At 48.9% G+C, this 24,914-nt stretch overlaps 1 protein-coding gene across 2 annotated transcripts in view; it reads right to left on the bottom strand.

Annotated features, from left to right (window-relative positions):
- Nucleotides 1-24,914, bottom strand: part of AGTPBP1 (ATP/GTP binding carboxypeptidase 1) — a 1,139,154-nt gene that overhangs the window by 253,632 nt on the left and 860,608 nt on the right. For both annotated transcript variants that reach the window (XM_086961295.1, XM_086961296.1), the window contains exon 19: nucleotides 9,778-9,922. In XM_086961295.1, coding sequence (XP_086817421.1) covers nucleotides 9,778-9,922 — 145 coding nt within the window. The remainder of the gene's footprint in view (nucleotides 1-9,777; nucleotides 9,923-24,914) is intronic.

Raw genomic sequence — 24,914 nt, 5'->3', positions numbered from 1 at the left:
TTCAGTACTCTTCTCATAAACTGCATGACCATCAGTGTCAATAGAACTAGCCCCAGACAGTGATGAAGGGTGAATAGGATATGTCCCTGGACTGATTGGTTTGATGAGCCAAGCACTGACTGCACAAGTTGCGAGGGTGCTAAGGAAACATTGACAAGACATCTCCAGGAGCAATATCCCAAGGTTCATGACAGGAGGGAAGCTTCTACACACTTCTTCGGAGTGTGTCCCGTCTCCAAAGGAACAGCAAAAGGAGCATATTAGGAGCTCCAAAATTCCACTGCTTTCTAGGGCTCAAACCAGCCCCACCTGCCCAAATAATCTTAAACAGGCAATGGTTTCTCCACAAATGTGAAAAAGAAATGGGCCTAGAAACTACAAACCCATTTACAATTTGCCCCTATAGTAAAATTGCAGAAATGTACGGTGAGATACATTAAAGACAAACATCCACAACAGTTATGTTCTTGATCTGATATAATAAAATAATTAGTCTAGTAGATTACCTACATTCAGTCCTTGCTTATAAGTGCACCAGATCAATGATCCACTTGGATTTTTGCTGGCCTTTAACATTAACAGTGCAGTTCTCTTCAAGCAGCTCTATCAGACTGGAACATTTTAGAACATATCCAGCCAGGTTGAAATGTTTCCAACAAATGTGGTCACAGGACATGTCTTCTAGTCAGCGGTGTAATCTAAGCTATCTCTGTTGCTTGACAGCCTTGGGTGTCTTGTTGAGCTTAAAGTTCTTCACATACACAGAGTAACCCAGGCCATGATCAAACTGGAGAGTGAAGTGATATATGAAGTGAACACACAAAAAGTGATGGGAAGAATGTTTGCCACTAGTTTAATAAAGGGAAATCGGGATAACATTCCAGCTCGTCGTTTTTTGGGCCACCATGCTACCTGAGATTAATTCCAGGCATTTGCAAATCAACCTTGGTCCTGCTCCAGTAGGAACTGTCCAGACTGAAGTGCTAAGTCAGGTGCTCTCTGAACTGGAATACAAGCAAGCTAAGACTGGTTTCGGCCTACTTGGGCTTTTCAGTCTCTTGTCACTTGATTAAAGTGGCACAGTAAGTATGGAACCTAGGTGTGAGCATACTCCGCCGTTTTCCAAGTTTTTTGTTTACTCACCTTTAGATGAATGTACTGTTCCTGCAGGGGTAGCAGCAATAGGGTTACTTATTTGTTTCTGGCTGAGGGCACAAGCACTGTAAACTTCTTCTGGAGTGCAGTTTAGTGTCCAAGTTCTGACACATCTTTATTCACCTCTTCAAATTTTGCTTCAGCTCATCTGTAATGGCACTTATTTCTGCTTAGATGTCCATAAAGAACTTTTTCAGGAAGCATTTTGTAATTTGCTTGTCAGCTTCTAGTGTGGCTATATCCTGCTGGATAGTATCATCATTTTCTGGCAGTGGCTTTCATTTATTTATATATTTATAGAGTGCAACATACACCCAAGAGTATTATGGAGCTAGGACTTTCTTCCCTAATTTTGCGCTAGGCAAGATTGCTTCTGAGTGTGAAAAGCCTTTTATCACTTAGCATGCCCTTCTTTTTGCCCTAATCATTTTCAAGAAGTTGTTACCTTTCATCAATCAATCAATCAATCAATCAGGCAGTATTTATACAGCTTCGGTATCATTGTTTCTGGTAAAGACTATCTAGCCACAGATCCCTCACCTGTTGAATATTCCCCAGGCATCCAACTGGATCGGGAAACTTTTCAACAGTACCTCTGCTCACAGGTAGGTGGCGCCATGTGGGTCCACACTAACACTGTTCCACTCCGAATATGATGTGCAGAGCCTACATGGCTCCACTCCTACGCTCATCTCAATTGTTTTCAAATGTGTTTGTGCCCGAGATGCAGAGCTCCAAAAGTGAATTGATGTGACCAGTAGGCAGATTCCTAGACTTGGAATCTTATTAATGGCTAGACTTGGGATCTTATTAATGGATAGAGTCCAGCCACAAAACAGGGAGAATGGGAGGGTCAGTGAAGAATCTGTGGCTACCAGAAAAAGCATTAATGAAGTTAAGTAACTTGTCCTCTGGTAGAGACCTCTAGTCGCAGATACCTCGCCTTCTGAATAGATATCAAAGGAGGGCCTATTTGAAGGTGGGTCTGTGGATTGACTCCAACCAGAAAGTCTTGAACTACTGAGTGGTCAATGGGTCCCTCTCGGCAAACCTAACTGTCCCGACAATAGTGCTTCGTGAACGCATTGCCCACGTAGTCGCTTGCAAATGAGAGGGACAGGAAATCTGCGTGCCAACTCAATTGTAGCAGCTTTGGCCCTGATCACCCAGTCCTTCCGGAGGCTGCTTTTTGGCTAATTCATAACAGAACATAATGCAGAGCACGATCCAGTAGAATTGCCTTGCCTTTCTTCACTCCGGAAAACCAAACAAAAAGCCAATCTTCAACCCGGCGGTCTTTGTAAAATTGTAAAAATTGTAAATTGATACTTGTATAGCGCACTACTCACCCGCAAGGGTCTCAAGGCGCTTGTACGAATGCCGCTGTGGAACCCATCCTGGCTTTCCCTGTGAGGCGTCCACTCTGGTGGGGGCCGTTGTGGACATTAAGCAAGCAATTGCCCAGAGTTGCAGTGTGGGACCCCAGGATTAGAATAGGCACTGAGGCGAGAATTATCAGGTCGGTGGAATTTTTGAGCCCAAGACCCGCTGAGGCAGGGTATTGAACCCTGGTCCCGGGCTAGACCTCTGCATCAGAGTCTTCCGCTCTAATCATTGAGCCACACTTCTCCATTTGTTAATGTGGCCTACCTGTCTCGGCGCTATGCCGAAGCCATAAGAGCAGATGAAGAGCCTGGGAGTGTGGCTGGATAGCACTCTATGCTTTAATCACCAAGCCACCAAGCTGTCTGCCACTTGCTTCGGCCTGATGAGGAAACTGAGAACATTTTTACCCCTTCTCCCTGTTCAGGCTCGTAGGATCATGGTGCAGGCTCTCATCCTGTCCCACCTAGATTACGGGAATGCTCTGTATCTGGGTGCGCCACTGGCCACTATCAACAAATTACAGGTGACCCAGAACTGTGCGGCCCGTCTTCTACTGCAGCTTCCTCGGAGGCAGTCGGCTTCTCCTGCCTTGAAGAAGCTACACTGGCTGCCAATTCAGGCCAGAATTCAGTTTAAGGCGATGTGTATTGCTCACAGAGCCATGTGGAAATCAGGCCCTGCTATGATTTGTTCGTTAGTGACCCCCTACCAGCCCTCTAGAAGCTTGAGCTCCAGTACAGCCGTCCTTGCATCTACATGCAAAGTACGGCGAGCCAGATGGGGAGGACGCTCCTTTTCGCAGAATGCTGCCTCTCTCTGGAACTCTCTGCCATACACTCTGCGCAGTGAATCCAACTTACTAACCTTTTGTAGACTCCTGAAAACTTTTCTCTTCCACCAATTCGTATACTTCTGGTCTCATGTTCTTGCCCGTCCGTTCCAAGCGCCACCAGGCTTCGGGGTAGAAGAACAAGTTACTTACCTTCAGTAACAATTTTTCTGGTGGATACAGTATCTGCCTGTGGATTCCTCACATTGTGAATATCCCCTTGCGTCAGCAACTTTCGGAAATTCTTTTTGTAGCTTCGCGCCGACGTGGACGACGTCACAGAGGCACAGCATCCTCAGACGTCACCGACTCCATAATAGGCCCACGCCGGCGTGATGACATCAGTTCCGCCTTTTTTTCCGTGCCTTCAAGGCACACGGACGGAACAACAACAGTAGATATATACACAGTATACACAGTACACAAATGTCAAGATAACACACATAGTGTGAAACCAATGCAGAAAATAAATTTAAATAAAACCTTTCTTTTGACAATAAAAATACAACATTACAGTAACTCAGGTATAGAAGAGTGGACAACGGGGAGGCGGGTGGGTCAGTAAGGAATCCACAGGCAGATACTGTATCCACCAGAAAAATCGTTACCGAAGGTAAGTAACTTGTTCTACTGATGGATACATCTGCCAGTGGATTCCTCACCTTGAGAATAGAGTCCCACAGCAGTCCCAACTCCCGGAGGAGTGTCCACTCTCCTATACCAGAAACTCTTGGAGGACAGAGCGCGCAAAGTGGCTGTCCCTCCTCACCTCGGAATCCAAGCAGTAATGCTTCGCGAAAGTGTGGAGGGAGGCCCAAGTCGCCGCCCTACAAATGTCCTCTACAGGTACACCCCTGGACAAAGCAGATGTAGAAGACTTTGCTCTAGTAGAATGAGCTCTTCTACCCTCTGGAGGTTCCTTACCAGCCAGGGCCTAGCAGATCTTGATGCATAGTATAATCCATCTTGAGAGAGTGCGCTTGTGCACAGCTCTTCCTTTTCTACAGCCAGCAAATCCAACGAAGAGCTGGTCATCCACTTGATAGTCCTTTGATCTATCAAGATAAAAGCTCACCGCCCTCTTGGGGTCCAGACGGTGAATCAGTAAAATTCGCTATTTGGGATTTGCAAAATGCGGGCTTGATGCATATGCCCCAATGTGATTTGTATAGAATCACAGGATGTTGCGCAGCGCCGCAGAGATTCAGAATCCCCAGCTCTTGAGTCAGCAGCTTTGGCCACTGCAACACATCCTCTCCAATCCCGTGTTATCTGTCAGGGAGCTCTTTCCTTTTCCCGACAATGATTGATGAAAACAGCTCTTTATTCATTATATAGGCGAACCAATACATTACCAATGCTTGCTTGTTTTGCATGCATGTACAACATATGAAAATGATATATACACAGCAGTGGTATATACACATCCATCCCTGCATGAGTTCTCGCCCTTGACAGTTCCCTTCATGAAAAAAAGAGTAATTCCGCATGTGATTTTAGACAAATGGATGAGGGGTCGGTGAGGAGGGTGCAGGTACTGTGAAAGAGCAGAGGGAGTTAAAATAACAGAGATGTCATACGATCAGGCAATATGCCATACTCAATTTTGTGGATAGATTCCACAGCAACAAAGGTGGGAAAAAGAAAGAGGTGAAGGAAAAATCAACCAGCTTAATCCTAGGCAAACACCATGTAAAACATTTCCAGCCAATTTAAGTACTGTTCAAAGAAGAAACCTCAAGAATAAAGCGTGGGAAGAGTGGATGAGCAGTAGCCCACATAGCTGCTCAACATATGTCTCTGACAAGTTAGTACATAACTGAGAAAAGCCAATGTTGTCACCTTTGCCTTGGAGGAGTGTACTAAGAAATGGGATGAAGGATGGGCTATAGGGAAGGGGCAACAATAGGTGATTACACTTCTGGCAATGGCTGATTTAGCTGGCATCATTTCCTCCAATTCGAAAGAAAAGTGGAATATGAAACTTTGTCAAGATTATGCAATATTTCCTCAGGTATAGCAGCATGGGACTGTGATGTGCTCTCTGTCAATCAACTCCTTCTTTGACTAAGCTCAGCCCTGGAAGAAAGAATTCAGCTCTCACACTTTTATGTATGAAAATACATTTGACAAATCTCATGAAACATTGTTGGATAACTCTTTTCAGTACACCTATACCCTTACTCTGAGGAGGTGTGTGACCACAAGTAGTGGACCAAGAATTAGGAAGTATGTTGCTAAAATCACAAGGTTGAAGACATGGATCGGAGGATAAGGATGTGCTTTGACTGGCATCCAGACACCATATGTCATCAGCTGGGGCTACAGCGAGTGCATGTGGAATACATAATAAGGTACAACCGCAATGCTAGACACAAACTCCCAAAAGCCTCTGGTATCACAAGGCAAGCAATGTCTTGTTGGTCGAGAAAAAGTTCCTTATCGTATGGACGGCCATTACCCTCACAGGAGAAGGGAAGGCTTTTGCCAGGCTGGAATCAAGAAAGGTCCCTATTAATTGAATAATTCGGGGTTTTGCCAAGCAGTACATGGGATAGCTCACTGAGGACCAAAGAGTGTATGAGATGCTGAGTGACCAGGCTAGATCAGACCCTGCTTCTTAAGAGACATTGCTGGTCAGAGAAGGTCATCTAGGTAATGACAGCAGTGGACCTTCTAATATTTCAGGAGGGCTACCATTCTGGTTAAGATCTTGGAAAAAACAGACAGAAAATGTTGAGACCAAATGGCAGCGTCATTCTCCAGTAGAGTAGATTTCTTAACTGCAGTGTTGATTTGCCACAATTAGATAGAAGTACTGCCTGTCTTCTTTCAGGACAGGTACACATGGAAGTACATGAAGGTTCACTAAGCACAGTATGTGGTTGTTTTGGACAGCTTGCAGCACCTAACCCAAATTCAGCATTTTGAACTTTTACGATTAAGAATTTGGTTTAATCGCAGACATCTAGGATGGGGCCTTCTCTGTTTTGCCAAGCACAGGAAATATCGGAAGCTATATGTGCCACCTCCTTTCAGGTCAATTGACCCTACATTGAGCAGAGACTTCGCTTCTTCCAAAAGATATTGGAATGCCGAACATGACAAAGGTGACCTTGAAGGAGTAGGCACTGGAAGATGTAGAGATTAGTCGTTCACCAACACCGAGAGGACCCATGCACTGGAGGCAATGTAGGTACAGTAAATGCAGAGGATAAAGTACTTCCCTTACCTGCCCCTGGATTCAATGAGCCTCATGAGATGATGAAAGGGAGAGATGCTGGCACTGGAACTTCGCAGTCTCTGAAGAGTCCAGGGGTGCAGGTTTAGTCTTTTCTCTACCTTGCCTTCTCTTTAAATGCCAGTTTCCAGAGGAAGGGGCTCCATCTTAGGTATCAGAATGAAGAAACTTTGTAGTCTTAAAGGCCTGGTATGCCATTGTTGGCTGAAAGATAAAGTCTCAGCACCATCACTTATGAAGCTATCAATAATATGGCCATGAAGGAACCTGACTTGTACTGATGATGCACCTCATCCATCCAAAGATTAAAAAGGCTTTTCCTATTTAACGGACTCCACCGACCTCAAGAACCTCCGCCCCATCTCGCTCCTCCCTTTTCCTGCCAAAGTCATCGAGAAGATCGTCAACAGACAGCTTGCCGCCTTCCTCGAGACAAACGGATCCCTCGACCCCTCGCAGTCCGGTTTCAGAGCCAACCACAGCACCGAGACCGCCCTCATCGCAGCCACCGACGACATCCGAGCCCTGCTCGACAACGGGGAAACAGCGGCACTCATCCTCCTGGACCTCTCTGCAGAGTTCGACACGGTCTGCCACCGCACCCTAGTTCAACGCCTCACCAACATCGACATCCAAGAGAAAGCACTGGAGTGGATCATCTCGTTCCTTGCTGGAAGAACACAGAGAGTCCGCCTCCCACCGTTTCGATCCGAGGCCACCGAAGTCATCTGCGGCGTACCACAAGGATCATCACTGAACCCCACCCTCTTCAACGTTTACATGAGACCTCTTGCAGCCATCGCATGCCAACACAACCTCAACATCATCACCTACGCCGACGACACCCAGCTGATCCTCTCCCTCACCAGAGACCCCGACACCGCCAGAACCAGCCTACACGAAGGGATGAAAGACGTCGCCGAGTGGATGAAGAACAGCCGCCTGAAACTGAACTCGGACAAGACGGAAGTCCTCATCCTGGGACCATCGCCCTCCGCCTGGGACGACGCCTGGTGGCCCCCCGCCCTGGGCACCACTCCCAAGGCAACAGACCACGCACGCAACTTGGGCTTCATCCTGGACTCCTCCCTCTGGATGACCAGACAAGTCAACGCCGTCTCCTTATCATGCTTTCACACCCTTTGCATGCTCCGCAAGATCTTCCGATGGATCCCGACCGAAACTAGGAAGACGGTCACCCAGGCACTCGTCACCAGCCGACTGGACTACTGAAACACCCTCTACGCCGGAACTACAGCCAAGCTACAGAAAAGACTCCAACGCATCCAGAACGCCTCCGCCCGACTCATCCTGGATATCCCCCGACGCAGCCACATCTCCGGCCACCTGAAGGACCTGCACTGGCTCCCGGTCAACAAGAGGATCACGTTCAGGCTCCTCACCCACGCACACAAGTCTCTCCACGACCTGGGCCCCAAATACCTCAACGACCGCCTGACCTTCTACACGCCCACCCGCCAGCTACGATCTACTAGCCTCGCCCTCGCCGCCGTGCCACGCATCCGAAGAGCCATCGCCGGAGGCAGATTCTTCTCCTACCTGGCAGCCAAGACATGGAACTCCCTCCCCATCCACCTTCGGCTGACCCAGGACCATCTCGCCTTCAGGAGACAACTCAAGACCTGGCTGTTCGAGCAGTAACGGACCCCCTCCCCCAAGCGCCTTGAGACCCTTCCGGGTGAGTAGTGCGCTATACAAGTGTTATGATTGATTGATTGATTGATTTAACAGATTTCAATAAATACTTTCTGTCCCTCTGGCAAAAAATAAATAGACCTGAGCCACATTTGCTTGCGCATGGACTTGCTTCAGTGTTGAAGAAGCCCTGGGACATCAGCAGTTTATGTTTCAAAGCTTTTTTGCTCAAGTTGAACATGAACTTACACTCCTCTTGAGTACAGCCTGGGATGCACTGATTGAACATGAAAATAAACTTCTTTTGTGCATAGACTGGGATAAAGGAGGTGTACAAGATAAATTCATAACCCTTCATGGAGCCCTTAAGTAACTATGACGGCTTTGTCATTTGGCTGCCTCAAGGATTAATGGGATGGAATATTGTTTTGCAGTAAGTCACCAGACACTTTTGTACATTAGAGAAGCTTGTATCATTACTATATGTGCAGCTGGCAGAATCCAGGAAGCAAAGACTTTGGTACTGAGTGTCTGGGGTGGACTCCCCTGCCTTCATTTTTTATTCACAGCATCCAAGGAAGAGTCTGAGCCAAGGACAGAGAACAGCATCAGATAAAATATGCATCTGTCTCAGTGGAGTTTGGCAACTCCTGGGCATATTGCTCCTGGTCTCTTGAGTCATAGGAGACTGACCGGTATGCCCTTAAGCCCAGTGTGAGGGATAGCCAGGTGATAATGCAGCAGAAACTGATGTCTCTAGGTGCATCTGCTTTATTCTTGTGCCTTTTGTGTTTTGAGGGAGATTAATGGTGTGTTAAACACTGCAGGAGGCTGCATCTATTGCTTCTTTATGCAGTGAGGCACTGACTGGGTGATACCCTTACTCTCAACTGCGGTCTATACAGTATGGGAGCTGGAGGAGGAGTCACAGAGATGGATATAAATTATCCTGTTAATGATAGAGACCACCAACAGGAGGAGCTGGGCTCAACTGTGGTGCATGTTGGAGATTAGAGCAAACTAAGACTGGAGGCACTTTAAAAGCCTGGGGTAGCCAAATGCTCACTCAATAGGCTACGTCATCTTTTGGCTTTCAGGTGAAAAACTCAAGATTAAAGAACTATAAGCACATTCTAAGACCTATATTGTCAGTTCAAAATCATGCGCTCCTTTTTAAACAAAGTACTTCAACTTGCTACATAATCTCTACATCGACTTTGTACTTCATCATGTACTTTTTCCAATTATTGTTCCAAATATATTTTGAAACCATTAAATGTTAATGTATGAAATCAAATTTAGCGCTACTCAAAGTCCTGTTTCAATTTAATTTTCTCCTCAAAAAATTGTAGCGGACTAAATGTAATGTATTCAAAATTTGCACTAAACTACGCAGAGACAAATTCAATAAAGTAAGACTCTGTATGATCCAATAGCAGAGAAAGATATTTTTACTTGTATCTCCATTTTTCAGTATTTTACCATACAACATAAATTCACATTTTCTCACCCTTAGTGTAGAGTATGTATATGGATAGTGGTAAGCAAAGTAGCAGACGTCATCTTTGTGGGAAAAGTTCACAGTAAAAGTCATGGTGTAATACGACTTCCCTTTCTGGCCACCAGTAGCAATTGAACTTCTAGAAAAGTGATTCCTAGCAAATTAAATGAAAGAAGATAAACATTTGCAATTTACAAACACGACTAATCACAAAACAATTTAAAAAAGCAAGTCCTGTTTCACACAGCAGAAGACAAAAACCCAAATTCAGATGAAACATTAAGGCTTCAATTCATAAAGGATTGTTGACATGCAAAGGGACTTGTGCTAGGAAATGTTTAGATGTTTTGCATATGCAATTTACTTTTAGGTCGCAAAGTATTAAAAGGGCATAACTTACACCAGTGAGCAATTTAGAGATGTGTTACTGGATTGGTCAGGTAAATCGTAAGAGGATGAGTTGACCCAAAAAAAATCAGTTTTAGCTGTGATTATTCACAAACATTCATACGTGTATGTCTCAAAAATTTCAACTCATCTGCTTTGAGCCACAATAAGCCAGCTGAATTAGCATCCAGTTTTCATAAAAGGGTGTGTAGGTAGAAGTGACACAGTATGAAATCTTTTCAACTGAAAAAGTAAAGACAAATCGAGAACTTGTGGGCCTCCTTAAAACTAAACAAACAATGTACGCAATGCACAGATCATGTCACTGGAAGTTCAGGAAAACAGGTGTTAGTCAACTTGAGCATAAGTGACTACTCTAATTTACATAATTTCCTGCATAATATCTAGAGCTTAAAATATAAATAACGTTTTATCAGAATCATATTACGGGTAAAACATCAGAGAGATTTTAACACATTTTTGTCTAAATTGTAATGACAAATGTATGCGATAAAAATGCCCCTGACATGCAGATTTTTAGCCATTTCAAAAGTACAAGTTACTTACCTTCGGTAACGATGTATCTGGTAGAGACGATTCTAGCCGCAGATTCCTTAACATAGAAAAATCCCCAGGCGCGAGACTGGATCCGATTTGCCACAGCATCTCTGAGCGCCCGGGGCGGTACCACATGACTCCACCCTGACGTCGTCCACGGGCGTGGCATCAGTGAGGTCACATAAGGCCCACCCTGCCGCGCTGACGTCAGTTTTCTTCTGAGAACTTTTCAGCACCACAAACGGAGCCATCACAAACAAAACTGTAGAGAGTATGGGAACAGTGTGCGAAAAAACTGTAAATATAGAAAAGGGACAAAAGGAGAGGAGCAGCACCATTTGGAAAAGTGCTAGGCACTAAGGTACTGAAGCCATACCAGGAGGGACTCTCTTCTCGAGTCCCTCCTGGTTTCCCTCCCTAAACTGGACAGGGACCCCATGCAGCTGTTCTCTTACAGATCTATTGCTAAAGTCAGGGCAGATTACAAAATCATAGGTAAAATTCTGGCTAATGGATATGCCCAGATCCTTCTAGAACTGGTACACCTCGATCAAAACGGATTTGTCTTGGATCATAGTACTTTCCAGAATATTCACCATCTCTTCCACGTACAGGACCAGGTGAGGGAGCGATTCCCACAGTCTGCTTGCCTCATACCTAACTTAGAGAAGGCATTCAACACCCTGACCTTGCATCACCTGTTCGCAGTGCTCACCCGCATGGGGATCAGACCCAGGCACCTAAGCTTATACAAAACTACTGTACTCCAACCCAACATCTTGGATCCGCTTGAGTTGCCTGGTTTTGGCTCCCTTCCCGGTGGGCCGAGGGACGAGACAGGGATGTCCACTGTCCCCCCTCTTATTTGCGCTCGGCGTTGAGCCACAGGCTGTGCAGCTGCGTTAGGGAAGCCTAGAATGGCTAGAATGGGATATTCCATTGGCAAACAGGACACATGCAGTGTCCTTATATGCATATGATCTTCTTCTATACTTACGTGACATAGCAACCGATCGTACACTCTTAAACTACCTGCTAAGCCCTGAACAGCCACTTCAGTGTATTCATCTCAGAAACTCCCATCTCAACTGGCACACACAGGCGACGCGTTACCTAGGGGTCCACCTTTATCACAATCCCCTGGAACTCTAGGAGAGGAAACCTTGGCGGGCATTAGATCCTAAGCTAACTTCTGAAGGTCCCTACCCCTAGCTCCTATCAGCAAAATCGCCTTGGCGAAAATGGTTATTCTGTCTTTTCTTCTATATTAGTTTGTAAATCGTCCAGTTATACCACCCCATGACTTCTTCAAGGAGTTGGACACTCCTCTGCTCTCTCATATGGGGATCTGGTTAAGAGCAAGTCGCCCTGACTAAACTACAGCTCTTCATTGGACCGGGGAAGCTTAGGGGCTCCATCTTTTGACACATACTTTTGATAAAAGAACAACTGATGGACAGAATGCAGAACAATCTGTCCAATGCTCACTGCGCCACTGGAGGAAGGGTATGACCACTTGCATACTTTCTGGGGGCACAGCTTCAATGGCTGTATCGCTGGACAGCTGGGTGCTAACTGGAAGAGGCCAACTTGGACTTTGGGTCCTTACCAATGTCTGAGATCCGACGCCTACTTCTCCCAGGGGCACAATCTACAATCCCCTGGCCCCTGCAGGAAGACTTGTATGGCCAGGATACACTTCCCCTTCTGGGAGAGTTCACTCTATGCCCCGAATTCACCTCTGGTTAGCCTTCCCCAAAGGCGAGATTATTACACCACCGGGGAGCTACCGGTCTGGACTGATCTTCCCTGCTCGGGTGGGCGACCTCTCCAGAGATTTATCTCTTTCTCTTTGATCAACTGTCCGAGGAGAGTGGTCTTCCACACCTGCCATGACCTCTGAAATCTCTCATGGGCAGAAACCTGCGACAACCCCGGTTCTTCGGACCATATTGACAGAGAAGAACTGACCACCTTCTAAACCTGTCTTTCGCCACTATTTGGCAACACTTTTTCTCACGAGGTGGATAGGCTCATCTTCCAGATATGGAGAAATCAAGGGTTCTTCAGACTATGTGACCTGTTCAGCAAAGGGACAATTAAATATTTGAAACTATGAAAAAAAGAATATGAGATTTGATATTTACTGCTGAGATAATGTCCGCGCTTTGCCTCTGCCAGCACTGCCGATTACCGTACCAACACCTCTACCAACCATTACACTCCTACAATGTGACAATTCAGACTATTCTACATGACCCAAAGTTATAAGAATAAATTGGGGGTCAGGTATTATTCATTTTTAATGTCTATTGAGTTAATAAACTCTCTGTTGTGGAGCTCATCTTAAAATCAGTCAAACAGCCCCACCTGTGGTGGCTGACATAAGTCCTATATACCACCAGCTCAAATTAAGCACCCAGAAACCAGGAGAGGGGATACAAGAGACTGCATGCTCTTCATGCTGGTATCCTTACAGGAGCAAACAATTATGCAAGTCATTCCAAGGCAGAAAGAAGCAGCATACAAGTTCATTTTGAGATGACAGCACATGAAATACATATAAAATAAAAGTAATGTTGGAGGGGCTGTGAAAATGCAGGCACTATCTTACATAAACTATTGCCATGCCCAAAGTGTTAACAATTTGGGACTGAGGGTTAACTACTGGAAGAATCACTAACGTGACAATGAAAGAAATACAATGCAGTACCAAAACAGTTATCTTGGGTCGGCCGAAATAGGATATCTATCATCTCTGGTCTGTCAGAAGGAAGATAATCCCTCATCTTCTACTGGGCACAAAAAAGGTGATTCTACCCTCGTGAAATCAAAACCTAACCTCAGTGACTAATGCCCATCTGCAGAGTGGTTATATGGGCAAGAGAAGTTAGCATACAGTATTGTAGCATCCGGTTTCACTTACATGTTTGCTTTGTCTCCTGGTCAGGTGTTCCATGCTGAGTTCCCTGTGTTCTGATTCTGCATTCTAAGCTGCTGTTTATGTTTTGAACAAGGTTCTATCAAGATGAGTTGTGACTAATCCTGTGGTAGAGATGCTTCAATAAAGAACAGTTGCACCTTACTAAACAGGTGTTTCTCAGGTTCATTCCTGCATTTCACACTGGCGACGAACTTCCCCTCATAGCCAGAGGAAAAGTAGTATCAAGTGACGGTTTACATGTGAGCATCACTGAACCAGTTGACGCACACATAATGTGGTGGTGTGTGACCTCTGCGCCCACGTGATCACAGAAACATAACATAACTTAACTTGGTGGCCATTTTGGATGCTTACACAGTCCTTTTCTTGACGAAATGTATGCATACACTTTAACAATCAGCTATGTCCACACCTTAACAAGAAGTTTCTTCACTTTACATCAGCGTTTTATCAGTAGAGATTTGCAAAGCAATTCAAAATGCATAATTATCGGAGGCACGTTACTTCTGAGTAACACTATTTGACCTTATTTCTACAACTTTATTGAGTAATTGTTGGTTGAGCACTGCACATCTAATAACTTTAATGGTTAACTATTTAAGCTCTACCGACAGATTTGAAGGACATCTCAGGGTTACCAAGGTAAAGGATATTGCACCTTATAAAGAATTTTAAGATGCTGCACTCCAGCGGAAATGTGTTATACTCTACACAGGGAAGGTTTTTCATGTGGTTAATATTTCAATAGGTTGTAAATGCAAGCTCCCTGAGGTGTAAATGCTCTTCTTCCTTTATGCTTATGAACATTGCATTTTTACTCAATATAACTGGTGTATAAATATCAACTATAGACGCATGTTCATTTTAATCTATTGTAAAGTTTCCTTTTCATTTTCTTACCATGCAAAAGTTACCAGCCTCTTTCTTAATTTTTCTATTCTCCTGGTGAACCAGAACTGAAATGTCCAAAAGGGAAAAGGTCATTAAGTTTGGGTGTTTCTCTTTAATTTATCCAAAGAATAGAAAACACTCCTACATTATTTAGGAGCGGAAGGGCAGTAAACGTTGGATCGTTTTCCAAAGTTAGGTGATAATGATGCAGAAAGTTTAAACAAGTTTGAGGTTGTAGCAATAAGTTGGATTTACACTTTCTTCCCAAGGTCAGTACTGTGCTTGAGTGTAATCACTTTGGAATAAGCAAGCAGCATGAACGAGAAAGTGCCAAGGGCCAAGGACTAGGTGACTGGTCTAAGAAAATTACCACAATGAGCAAAACAACATCCAAGAGACCAGTTGATGTTTCAGTCATCTGGATACAATTTGTAAAGAAATATGTTTGGAATAATACCTATCTTTGACTGATATATAAGTGATTGCTAAGAGTAGTAATTACAATATCGTGTGAAAGAGATAAAAATGGTAAAACGTTCAAAAACTGTCATTCAACAGGTGGATGATTAAGAAAAGATTATATGGAAGATGTATGGAAACCAAAGAGAGCGTGTTTAACAGTTATTATGCCATTTCAAAAGAATGTGCCACTCTCAACGTCATTTGTGACGTGTAATAAGAGAAGACATTTTAGCAAGTGGTGTAAATTGTGAGGGAGAATAAGGTGTATGAAGTGAGAGAGTTGGATGAGGTGAATCTCTAGCAGGTGAACGTTTTGTAAGAAAATGCATGCCGAAGGGGAGGTCCAGTTACATGAACAGTGAAAGTACTCAGGGGCATGGCTAATTGATTTCTGACAAGTGTTGATAGAAAAATGTAAACATTCTTTTACATGTCTTGACCCGGATGTTCGCCCTGGTAGTTATGGGGAAACGCTCTGAAATATAAGGGTTCTTCTACACCAACACCGAGTTCCATAGGTTTAGTGAGAGAAGGAAATTATATGTCCTTAAGAAAGGAGATAGCATGCTGTGCTGATCTCACCAAGGAATACTAGGTATTGTTTGGATACCAGTGCTGACCACCGCTCAAGATTAATGACGAGTTTACTGACAGTGTGGTTTCCCAGGTAATTGAACCATTAGCAGTTGGTGGCTTGAGAGCCGATCATTGCTGGCATGTGAGCTTGCTGCTCCGCACCAGCCCAACAAGAGTCCTGACCATATCCGCAGGTCCAGGTTCAAGAACATTGGCCACGGTTAAGAGAGTGACCGAGGAGATAGCCAAGAAGAACCCTGGGCGCTGCGGAAAGGACTGGTGGGCATCAGAGATGCAGAGCAGTGCTAGCCTGAGTCACACAAAATAGCGGCACCATCATGAGGTGGGCCCAGGCGAGAGCGTTGACGGAGAACGGAGGCTGCCTGCCAAGAGAGAGCAAGATACGAGATGCAGGGAGAGGGCTAGCTGGCTTGCAGCGCGAGGTCAGAATTGCTGCAGATGGCGGTCATAGTGGACACTGCAAGAGGGTCCTGGACTCATGGCTCGGAGTGGAGGTTGACCCGACTGCAAGGGAAGGAGCCGGACACCAATCCTAGGCAAGGTGCTGGAGTAGCGAGACGAGTGGTGTGGACCGGAGGATCCCTGAGTGTGACCCTCCTCCCAGCTGACGCTCTTTCTTTTTGTGGTACTGGGAGCCGGTTTTACAGCAGTGCTGCAATATCGGCCTCCAGTAACCAAAGCATCAGTGCTTCACACCTGCATCCCCGTTTAGCCCTGCCTCTCCCCCGCCGGGCAGGCCCAACAAAATTGCCAGGGCTGCTTTAGGTTCCCAATCTGATGTCCTACTTAGAAAACTGGCTTCAGGCAGAGGCAGAGGAACCGAACCACCTGACCCCCTTCTTTGCTATGGAAAGGGCACATAGAGTGCTGGCACACACGCTGACGCCTGGCCTCACCCCCCATCCTGTGGTGGCCAGACTGCTCCACTATAAGGACAGAGGTTTCATACCGCATAGAGCTTGGGCAGAGGATGGTGGAGGGCTGTTGGGCCTTGGGGGATGCTACGGATTTGAGAGAGAGACACCCAAGAGACGGCTGACGTGCTGTGGGGGGGGGGGGGCACCTGGAGAGTAGTGGGTGCACCTCTTTCCCTTTTAAGTTGATGGGCTACAGGTTGCGGGGGCAAAGGAGTGGAAATAGTGGCCTTCGGATTCCACGCAGCCAGGAGGTGGTAATACAGGGAGGCCCCCGTTAAGGACTGAGAGACACCTACCTCTGGGGCCCGCTGTGGGACATTTGCAGGAAGAGGCCACAGGGTTGTGGCATAGCTTGGTGATGAACCTGCAAACACAGAGAAGACAAACTGAGTGAATCACTTTGGAGCCCTGAGCTGGCCCACAACTTCACCAGCCGAGAAGTAGGGGAAATAATGCATTTTGGGCATTGCAGCATAAAAAAGATGGTTTACTTGAGGGTGCATTCCCTGCTACTATAAGGCCACACCAGCTTTGAAGACAGTGGGTGCCTGGAGGGGGGGGGGGGGGGCTGCATCAGCGATGGGACTGTTGGGAGAGAAGGCTAGTGCCCCATGGCCACGTCTCAAAAAAGGGGCCCCCCAATACGAAATATGATGCAATTGTTTAGATAGATATCTGAATCTGGGAGTGAGGGGCCAGACCTATATACAAAGTGGCTTTGAAAATCTGACAAGGTCAGTGATCACTGAGGAGGGAGGGGCACATATCAAATTGGAACCTTTGAGCGCCCACATTGTAAATGTGATGCAGCACCAGGGGGCATGAGTGGAGGGCAGATACTTAGGTTCCTATCCCCTGCTGGGACTGCCGTGGAGTAACAGGGGAACCAGCCCATATTGGGCTGTCCTGGAGAATTTGCCCGGGAGAGACTGGGATGCTACTTGGACTGTGGAGGATATCGCTGGTGACCCTAGTATTAAAGACCTCCATCAAGTTGACTAACAGGTGAACCACTATGGGCAAACCAATCGCCACACACACGACAACGCACCTAATAAGGAGCAACACACGCCTCCTGCAGCGATAATGATAGACAGCCAAGATGCCCCAGAGCCCTCCATGCAGTTAGAATTTGACAGAGTGTTGGCTGCTATAGATGATACCAAGCTGACTCTCCAGCAAGAAATTAGTGTAGTATCATTTGGGCTGGGGCTGTTTCGAGCGGAGCACCATAAATTTGGTGGATCTGATGGGCACTGTTGAGCTTCCCTGAATGAACAGCAGCCCAACCAGACAACTCTGGACCGCAAAGTGGAAGATCTCACAGGTAGAGTTTGCACCTTAGAACGTCGAGCAGAAGACGCAGAAGGAGGAAATAGCCAAACTAATATTAGAGTGATGAATCCCCCTGAGGGAGTAGAGGGCTCAGGCATGGTGTTGTACAGGGCCGGACTGGCACCGGGTGTTTCCCGGGGACGGGAGGGGTCAGGAATTGGTACTGAGGGGCGGTTTTACAGCAGTGCTGCAATATCGGCCTCCAGTAACCAAAGCATCAGTGCTTCACACTTGTATCCTCGTTTAGCCCCCTCTCCCCCCCACCAGGCAGGCCCAACAAAATTGCCAGGGCTGCTTTAGGTTCCCAGTCTGATGTCGTACTTGGAAAACTGGCTTCAGGCAGAGGCAGAGGAACCGAACGACCTGACCCCCTTCTTTGCTCTGGAAAGGACACAGAGTGCTGGCACACACGCTGACGCCTGGCCTCTCCCTCCACCCTGTGGTGGCCAGATTGCTCCACTATAGGGACAGAGGTATTATCCCACAAAGAGCTAGGGCAGAGGGGCCTTTTGAAATAGAAAACGCCAAAGTGTCAGTGTTTCCAGACTTCATGGCACTGGCCAAGAAGAAACGTGCTTCCTCTTTTAGAGGGTAAGAAGGCCCCGCGTAAGGCTGAACTGCAATACTCTCTCATGTTCCCAGCCAAGTTACGGATTGTGCTTGATGGGAAAACCCACTTTTGTGATGAACCTGATGCTGCCTGGACCTGTTTGGAGGCATACACGGCAGAGATGCACCCGCCACCAGATCTAGGATACGGAAACACTCCAGGAGACCCCCAGTTGGCCAATCATTGAAAAGAACATCACCATCACAGTCAGAAAAAGAAAGAGTGTCAGCACTGCTTGCGGTGGCTGAAATTGCTGCGACACAAAAGTCACATGAGGAATCATCAGTCAGTAAGTCAAACCACTTTATGTGGTTAATAAAAACCATAAAAGTACAGCACTTACATATGACACAACACAATTCATTAATAAATATGGGCGATCTAAAAAACATTACAAAAGTCTAATTTCATTAACAGATAAAAAGCTAAGGTTGGGGGGCGTGGCCAAGATGGCGGGCTGAGAGGCCGCTCTTACCGTGAGCTCCCGAGCCCCTGAGAATCATGCACCGTCTTGCACCGCTGATCTCCCCCGGATTGAGCGGGTAGGAAGCCTGGAACACCCCACAGCGCGGCGGAGCAGACCCGAAGCCTCCAACTGCCTTACTGCGGCGGCGGTGCCGCATCGGAGCCGACCTGCGCCGAGAGCTGACTGAGGAGCTTCCGTGGGCCTGGAGAGCCACCGACCGCGAACCACTGGAGGTCCATAAAGGAGGTTTTAAGGCACGGCGGGACCCGGCGGCTTGCGGATGGCCCTTCTTGCGAGCCTCCGGTGCGGTCTAGACGCGGCTACCCCCAGCGGAACGAGAGCACGTCTGCGGAGAGCGAAGGGGGCGGAGCCGGCGAGGAGCAGCTACGCGAGCCCGGGGATCAGGTAGGCCGCGAGGCCTGTACCATAAGGACTCACCCCGGTCCCCCGCCCTGTGTTCCGATCTGACTAGAGGCTACCCAGAGACACTCCCACTGCCCACAGAACTTGACCCTCATCCGGTCCCTGCTGCTGAGAGACCTACTTTGTCGGCCCTGAGACTGGGAACAATCGAGCAGGCTGGGAGTGGACCCCCTCCCCCTCACCTCCCCGCATGGTGTTTTAACCAGATTGTGTGGCCGGCAGATTACTACAGGGGGCCCTGGAAGACGTAGGCTGCCCACGGGCACAGCTAAGAAGGGGACGGAGACCACGGTGAGGGGGTGGCAGCGAGAGGGGGAGCTAACTTGTGGCGCCACTCTCTGTGGCAGGAGAGATCCGACCTCGGCCCCGATCAGGCTGGTGTACCGCACATATTGCCTAGAGGACGAGGCTGGCGCCATACCATCGCAGTGACTGGCCCTTGAAGGCGAGGCGGATTGATATATTGAACGGTGGTGGGGCACTCACACCGGTTCCGTGGAGCGTCTTTCCTGCGCTGGGAGGCGCCCACCCGGGCCCTGGCTTGAATCGGCACCCCAGGGGCCCAGAGGTCCCACCGGTAGGAGGGATTGCCACCCCGTAGGAGGTTGCTGCACGGGTCCTGGCCCCTTCCTCGCCATAACGCGTGGACCTTTGTGGAAACCCCGCCTCCGCGATGTCGAATGCCAGAGGAGGTAAGAAGGGTGGCCGGACCTTACCCGACATGTTGGGCAGGGGCGCCCCGAGACAGGACAGGAACCAACCAGCCCCAAGCCCCCCGACCGGCTCTCGAAGCGCGGAAGGTCGAGAGCCTCCAGTAACCAGATCCTTTCTGGAGTCGCTGTTTAGCTCCCTTAGGGAGGATTTTCAGACATTAACAGGAAATGGCCGGGGAGGTCCGGAGAGAGGTCGACTCCCTCGGGGAAAGGGTGAATACAGTGGAAGAAGCTGGCCACTCCCGAGATGAGGAGATCACGCACCTACAACAGGAAGTCCTGAGACTGAGGGAACAGCAGATCGACCTCCAGGCCCATGCCGAGGACCTTGAAAACAGGTCTAGACGTAACAACATCCGGGTCCGAGGCGTTCCATCCAGTGAAGAAGGAGAAGACGTGGCCACCTACTTGGGGGCCCTGTTCCGCGACATACTGGGCGAATCTGAAGACTTCCCGGTCCGAATAGATAGGGCGCACAGAGTGGCCCGACCACGAAGAGCCTCGGCGCCCCCCCCCCAGACATTTTAGCCTTTCTGCCGAACTTCCCTCTGAAGGAACGGATTCTTCGGGAGGCCCGACGGAAGCAACCTCTACGCTATCGTGGCCATCAGTTGGCTCTGTATCAAGACTTGTCCACGATAACGCTACAAAAACGGAAGGCCTTTAAAATAGCTACGGACTTCTTGAGGGATCATGACACGCAGTACTCCTGGGGTCACCCCTTTCGTCTCATCTTCCGCTGGAATGGGGCTCTACACCAGCTCCGATCCCTCCAGGATGTTTGCGGAATACTGGGAATCACCGCGACGGATGCGGACACTCCAACACCTCGACGCAGGCACAACACAAGGGACGGCTGGCAGCAGATCGGGGGACGGCGATCCCCACCGCCGCCCACGAGACCCGACTCACCTACAATTCGGGCAGAAATGGACAGCGCCATACAGGAGGCCTCCAGAAACACGATGGCTGAGGAGGTAGCCTTGACGGCTTGAACGTACTCCGGGGGGAGATCACAGTAGACTCATCTTCATTGCAGGTGCGGGGGTTCCGGGGGCGGGGGGTGGCGGGAGAGCTGGGTTGTGGCTGGACGTCCACTTAAATAACTTTCCACGGACTCGTCCGCTGAGGACCAGACTGGGACAATGGAGTACTATGCATGGTTTGGGATGGGGGGGTCGGGTGAGGGAGTTGAACGGGGAGGTTTGGGGTTTGGGGAGTTGAATGGGGGTGGGGGGGGAGGGTGGCGTTGGGTTCCAGGGGGAAAGTTCCTACAGTTGGGGGGAAGGGACACAGGGACTGTACTGTGCTGTGATGTCAATTACGTCCACCGCGTGCCACACTTACGTTCTGCTATCACTGAGGCTACCCATACGGGACCGAGCCCGCCTCGCTGAGCACTACTGGTATTCTCCTCACTGATGGCCCTTAAGATTGTCACCTTAAATGTGAAGGGGCTGAATAATCCGGTCAAGCGAAAGGCGGTGCTGTCCCTACTAGTCGATACCCAGGCAGACATTTGTCTTCTGCCCACCTACTAGCTAAAGACTGCCATAGACTGCGGTCTCCAAAATTCCCTACACAGCTCTTCTCTTCCTGTAATTCCAAAACAGCGGGGGTAGCAATTATGGTGTCTAGGAAGTTTAAAGGGGAGATCCTACACAAGGTGACGGAACAGAAGGGGAGGCTTCTGGCTTACAGAGTCAAGGTGGGGGGTCTGGTGCTCACTGTAGGCTCGATATACAGCCCCAACGACCATCAGGAACAGTTTTTGCACAGAGCGCTGGAGGAGGTGACAACCTCCCCCGACAGACATATTGTTATTGGAGGGGACCTGAATGTGGTCTTTGACGCATTCTTGGACAGGTCAGTGCAGAGACGCCTGCAATCAGGGGAACTCTCACAATCGACCAGGTCCCACCTAGAGGATCTTGATCTGCATGATATGTGGCGCCGACTCCATCCTACAGCACGTACCTATTCATACTACTCACACGCTCACAAATCTTACGCGAGACTGGACCATCTCCTGGTGACGGGTCCGATGTACGAGCTAGCCACGGCCTCTGCTATAGGGGTCCTGTCGCTATCGGATCATGCCCCGGTGGAGGGCACTTTCCGACTACCTCCTGTGTCTCCCTTGCGAGGGGTCTGGCGTCTCAGGGACACCCTGTTATACAAATAAGCGGTAGTGAAGCATATACGCGACTCGATTGCTGAATACCAGCGTCACAACGATAATGATGACACCACTCGGGCGACACAATGGGCCCCCTTAAAGGCGGTACTCCACGGTGAGTTTATTGCAGTCTCCTCGGCGGAGAATAGAGACCGACAGTTGAAAAGGGACGAGCTTACATGCAAAGTTAGGGAGCTGGAACAGGTGCATCAGCGTACAGGGGCCCCCCGTGTTTGGAGGCAACTTAAGGCCGCCAGGAAGCTCCTGTCCGCGCTAGACATGGACAGAGCGGAGTACGCAGTGCTGCGCCTGAAGCACAAGTACTACACTGGCGGAGACAGGTGTGGCCGGCTTCTTGCGAACAAGCTTCGCATACAGCATCAGCAACATCGGGTGAAGGAACTGTCGGTCCCCGGCGGTGGGGTTGCCACGGAGGATGGCCAGATTGCAGATGGCTTTCGTAGATACTGCGCCGATCTTTATACGGGTGTCCCCCCCTCGACACAAGCCGAGACTGACTATCTGGAGTCGGTCGTTCTCCCCTCCCTCACCCCGGAGCAAGCCCAGCACCTCGAACGGGAGATTCGGATTGAGGAGGTGGTCACGGCTATCTCCCGACTCAAACACGGGAAGGCTCCGGGGCCTGATGGCTTCATACCTCTCTTCTACAAAACATTCTGCAGCGACTTGGCACCGCTATTGACACGTCTTTTCAACTCATTCTCTGAACCGGGAGCTATCCCTCCGGAGTTCCTCCAAGCGACAGTGTCGGTGATCCCTAAGCCAGGCAAGGACCGGACCGAGTGCGGCTCCTACCGCCCGATCTCGCTCCTGAATGTGGACCTGAAGCTCTACACCGGAATCCTTGCGGCGCGTCTGGCACTCCATCTACCGGGTCTGGTGGACCCGGACCAGGCGGGGTTTGTCCCGGGCAGGCAGACAGTCGATAACACCAAAAGGGTAACCCATATACTAGAAAAAGCCTCCCGAATTCCCGGGGAGCGGATGCTCCTCTCTATAGACGCGGAGAAAGCGTTTGATCGGGTGCACTGGCCTTACCTAGAGAAGGTGCTGTGTAAACTGGGCGTAGGAGAGAGGTTTCGACACCTGATATTCAACTGCTATAGATTCCCGTCCGCAGTGGTGAGGGTGAATGGTTGCAGCTCCCAGAAATTCGCGATAGAGAGAGGCACCAGGCAGGGGTGCCCGCTGTCGTCGCTGCCCTTTGCCCTTTATATGGAGCCGCTCGCTCAGAGGATTCGTCAGAACCCTGATGTGACGGGTATCCGCATGGGGGAGTTTACCCACGCCCTTAGCCTCTATGCAGACGACGTGATCTTGACACTGGAGGATCCTAGGAAGTCGCTACCTGCTTGCATTGCTGAGCTGGACACCTTCGCCACTGTGGCAGGTTTTAAAGTGAACTTGGGGAAATCGGCGGCCCTCGATATCTCGCTGGCTGCCACCACGAAAACTGATTTGCAGAGACTCTTCCCCCTGAGCTGGTCTAAGGACCAGGTGCCCTATCTGGGCATCCTTTTGGCGCCCTCTCTTCCTGCCATGGTCACGGCCAATTACACAGCCTTAAGTAGGAAAATTAAGGAAGAACTGACCCGCTGGGACAAAGGCACGTTATCTTTGCTGGGCAGAATAGCCGCAGTGAAGATGACCCTCCTGTCGCAGGTCTTGTATATCTTTCGGGCCCTCCCGTTACAGCCCCCAAAGGGGTGGCTCAGACAGACTCAGTCAGATATCGCACGCTTCGTATGGCAGGGCCGCAAACCTAGGCTCAAAAGAACCTTGTCCAAGCTGGCGCCTGAATCCGGGGGGCTCGGCATACCGGACCTGCACAAATATTTTCAAGCGGCCCAACTATGATATCTAGTGGAATGGAGTAGGTGGGAATCTGATAAACACTGGTTGTTCCAGGATCAGGCAGTGGCGGGCAGAACGCTGCAAGAGGTGCCTTTCCTGCGCAGACCCCACCGCCCCCCCAATCTTTACGCGTCCTTTATCACGCGAGTCCCGCTTCAAGTGTGGGATGCCGTGAATCACAAACACGAATTTACCACCTTTCCTTCCCCGTTTACGCCGATAGTTGGGAACCCGGACTTCGGCCCTGGTATGGAGCCTGGAGCCTTGGCCCTCTGGCAGGCGGCTCGGTGCTCTGCACTATTTCTTATGTATGGCCCGGAAGGCATCGTCTCCTTCCAGGACCTTCGACGGGAATTCGACCTGCCCGAGACAGAGCGCATGAGATACATGCAGGCGCGTCACTGGGCGCTCCAGCCGCAGGTACGCGACTTGGCGAACCGGAAACTTACGCCTTGTGAGTATTGGCTAGCGACGCGCTCTTCAGACTCCAAGCTCATCTCAGACCTCTATAAACTCCTGCAGCCCCCCCCCCCCTTTCATATCTACAATCCCGGACGGGAACGCTGGAAACGAGAGCTGGGACGATCGTTGAGCCACACTGACTGGGACCACATCTCCTACCGGGCACGACATTCTGCTTATCACACTGGGCTCACTGAAACATTTACCAAGTTATCCACTTACTGGTATCACACTCCCGAGAGACTTCATGAAATGAATCATAACATTCCACGAACCTGTTGGCCGGACTGTGGATTGACTGGCACACTCACTCATATACTATGGGAA

Source organism: Lissotriton vulgaris, chromosome 3_1, assembly GCF_964263255.1.
Source record: "Lissotriton vulgaris chromosome 3_1, aLisVul1.2, whole genome shotgun sequence".
Taxonomy (NCBI): Eukaryota; Metazoa; Chordata; class Amphibia; order Caudata; family Salamandridae; genus Lissotriton; species Lissotriton vulgaris.
The sequence above is the reverse complement of the archived record's forward strand: the minus strand, read 5'-3'. Positions and strand labels throughout refer to the sequence as shown.